Source organism: Etheostoma cragini, unplaced genomic scaffold, assembly GCF_013103735.1.
Source record: "Etheostoma cragini isolate CJK2018 unplaced genomic scaffold, CSU_Ecrag_1.0 ScbMSFa_1909, whole genome shotgun sequence".
Taxonomy (NCBI): Eukaryota; Metazoa; Chordata; class Actinopteri; order Perciformes; family Percidae; genus Etheostoma; species Etheostoma cragini.
The window spans coordinates 1-1,168 of NW_023266012.1; the positions used below are offsets into that span (position 1 = coordinate 1).

General features: G+C 36.4%; 1 protein-coding gene across 4 annotated transcripts; it reads right to left on the reverse strand.

Moving 5' to 3' along the window:
* Positions 1–11: 11 nt before the first annotated feature.
* On the reverse strand, positions 12–1,162 carry LOC117940203 (G2/M phase-specific E3 ubiquitin-protein ligase-like). 4 transcript variants are annotated; one of them, XM_034865557.1, is made up of 3 exons: positions 774–1,162; positions 377–426; positions 12–340 (listed from the first exon to the last, which is right to left on the reverse strand). In XM_034865557.1, exons 1-3 carry the CDS (start codon positions 1,021–1,023, stop codon positions 173–175), a joined length of 468 nt encoding a protein of 155 aa, XP_034721448.1. In that variant the 5' UTR covers positions 1,024–1,162; the 3' UTR covers positions 12–172. The 4 variants fall into 4 exon arrangements, with proteins under 4 accessions (XP_034721448.1, XP_034721447.1, XP_034721445.1 ...); XM_034865556.1 differs by having other exon boundaries at positions 13–340; positions 377–429; XM_034865554.1 differs by having other exon boundaries at positions 14–429.
* Between the last annotated feature and the right edge of the window lie 6 nt (positions 1,163–1,168).

A 1,168-nucleotide genomic window follows, 5' to 3' on the forward strand; every position in this document is an offset into this window, starting at 1 on the left:
TGGTGAAACAATATAAAATACATAAGGTATATTGCATAGGGCCTTCAAAAATGAAAATAACTAATCTTTCTTATTTTAAATTGTTTTTATAAAACCAACTGAGACCAGCAGAAAGGTAGAGACGAACAGAGAAAGTGAGAAACAGACAAAAGGTTTTCAGAGCATGACATGTTCACGCCCTGCCAAACCCATATGTGTTTCCTAATGCAAAGTCAAACTTCTCCTTGAATAGTTGGTAAGACACATGCAGTGGCAACTTGATGCAGTTAACACATGTGTTGGCAAGAGGGAACATTGATGTAGAGAAGCCATCATCTCCTTTGTGTATGAACTGGACAGAAGGAGTTGGGGAAAAGCCGATAGGTGGTACCACAGATGCTCCAGTTGTGAAGGCCAATATCTTCTCTAGTTTGGATGGCCCTTCTTCTTCTGTAAAAACAAAAATATCAGTGGTAGTTGGTCCAATTAATGTGTATGAGAATTATCTCTAAAGCAATTAAGATCAGCTGATACTGAAGAAATTGTCCAGTAAGGAGTATTTCACTTCTTAAAACTAAATCTAAATTCTAATCTAAATTCTGAATGCTTCTGCATTCAGAACTAAGATGTTTAGTTTATAGTTTTATAGCAATGGTTATATAAACGGTCTTTATCTTTCAACATTCGCAGGTTGCTTTGTGATAAAGGTTACAAATACCAAGAGAATAAAATAAAAAGAATGATACTAAAAAAACAGATGCATCAGTTTATTTAGCCATTAAACTATTAATTACCTTCTGCATCTTGGAGATAGTCCCTCCAGAAAGTGATGACCATCTCTTCAGCAGCTCTCTTGTTGCTCCCTTCTGGAGAGAGATGAATGCTGAAAAGATCCTCCACCTGGTCAGCAGTCAGTGTGTTTGGCTCATAGCAGAACAGGGGTCTGAAGCTGTCTGGATGTCGTCGTATTTGGTCCAGAACCCCAAGAGTTTTCAGTCCTTCACAGAATCTGTACAAACAACATGGAATAACTGTACAATCCATAATTCAATTATACACTGTCAAATTGTCCCTTGGTTTTATACAAACATAAAAGATTTTGTGAAGCTACTCTTACACTTTGTTGGTCAATGGTTAAAATTATTAATCCTTTTGATATTGATCTGACTGTATAACAACTAACACTGAA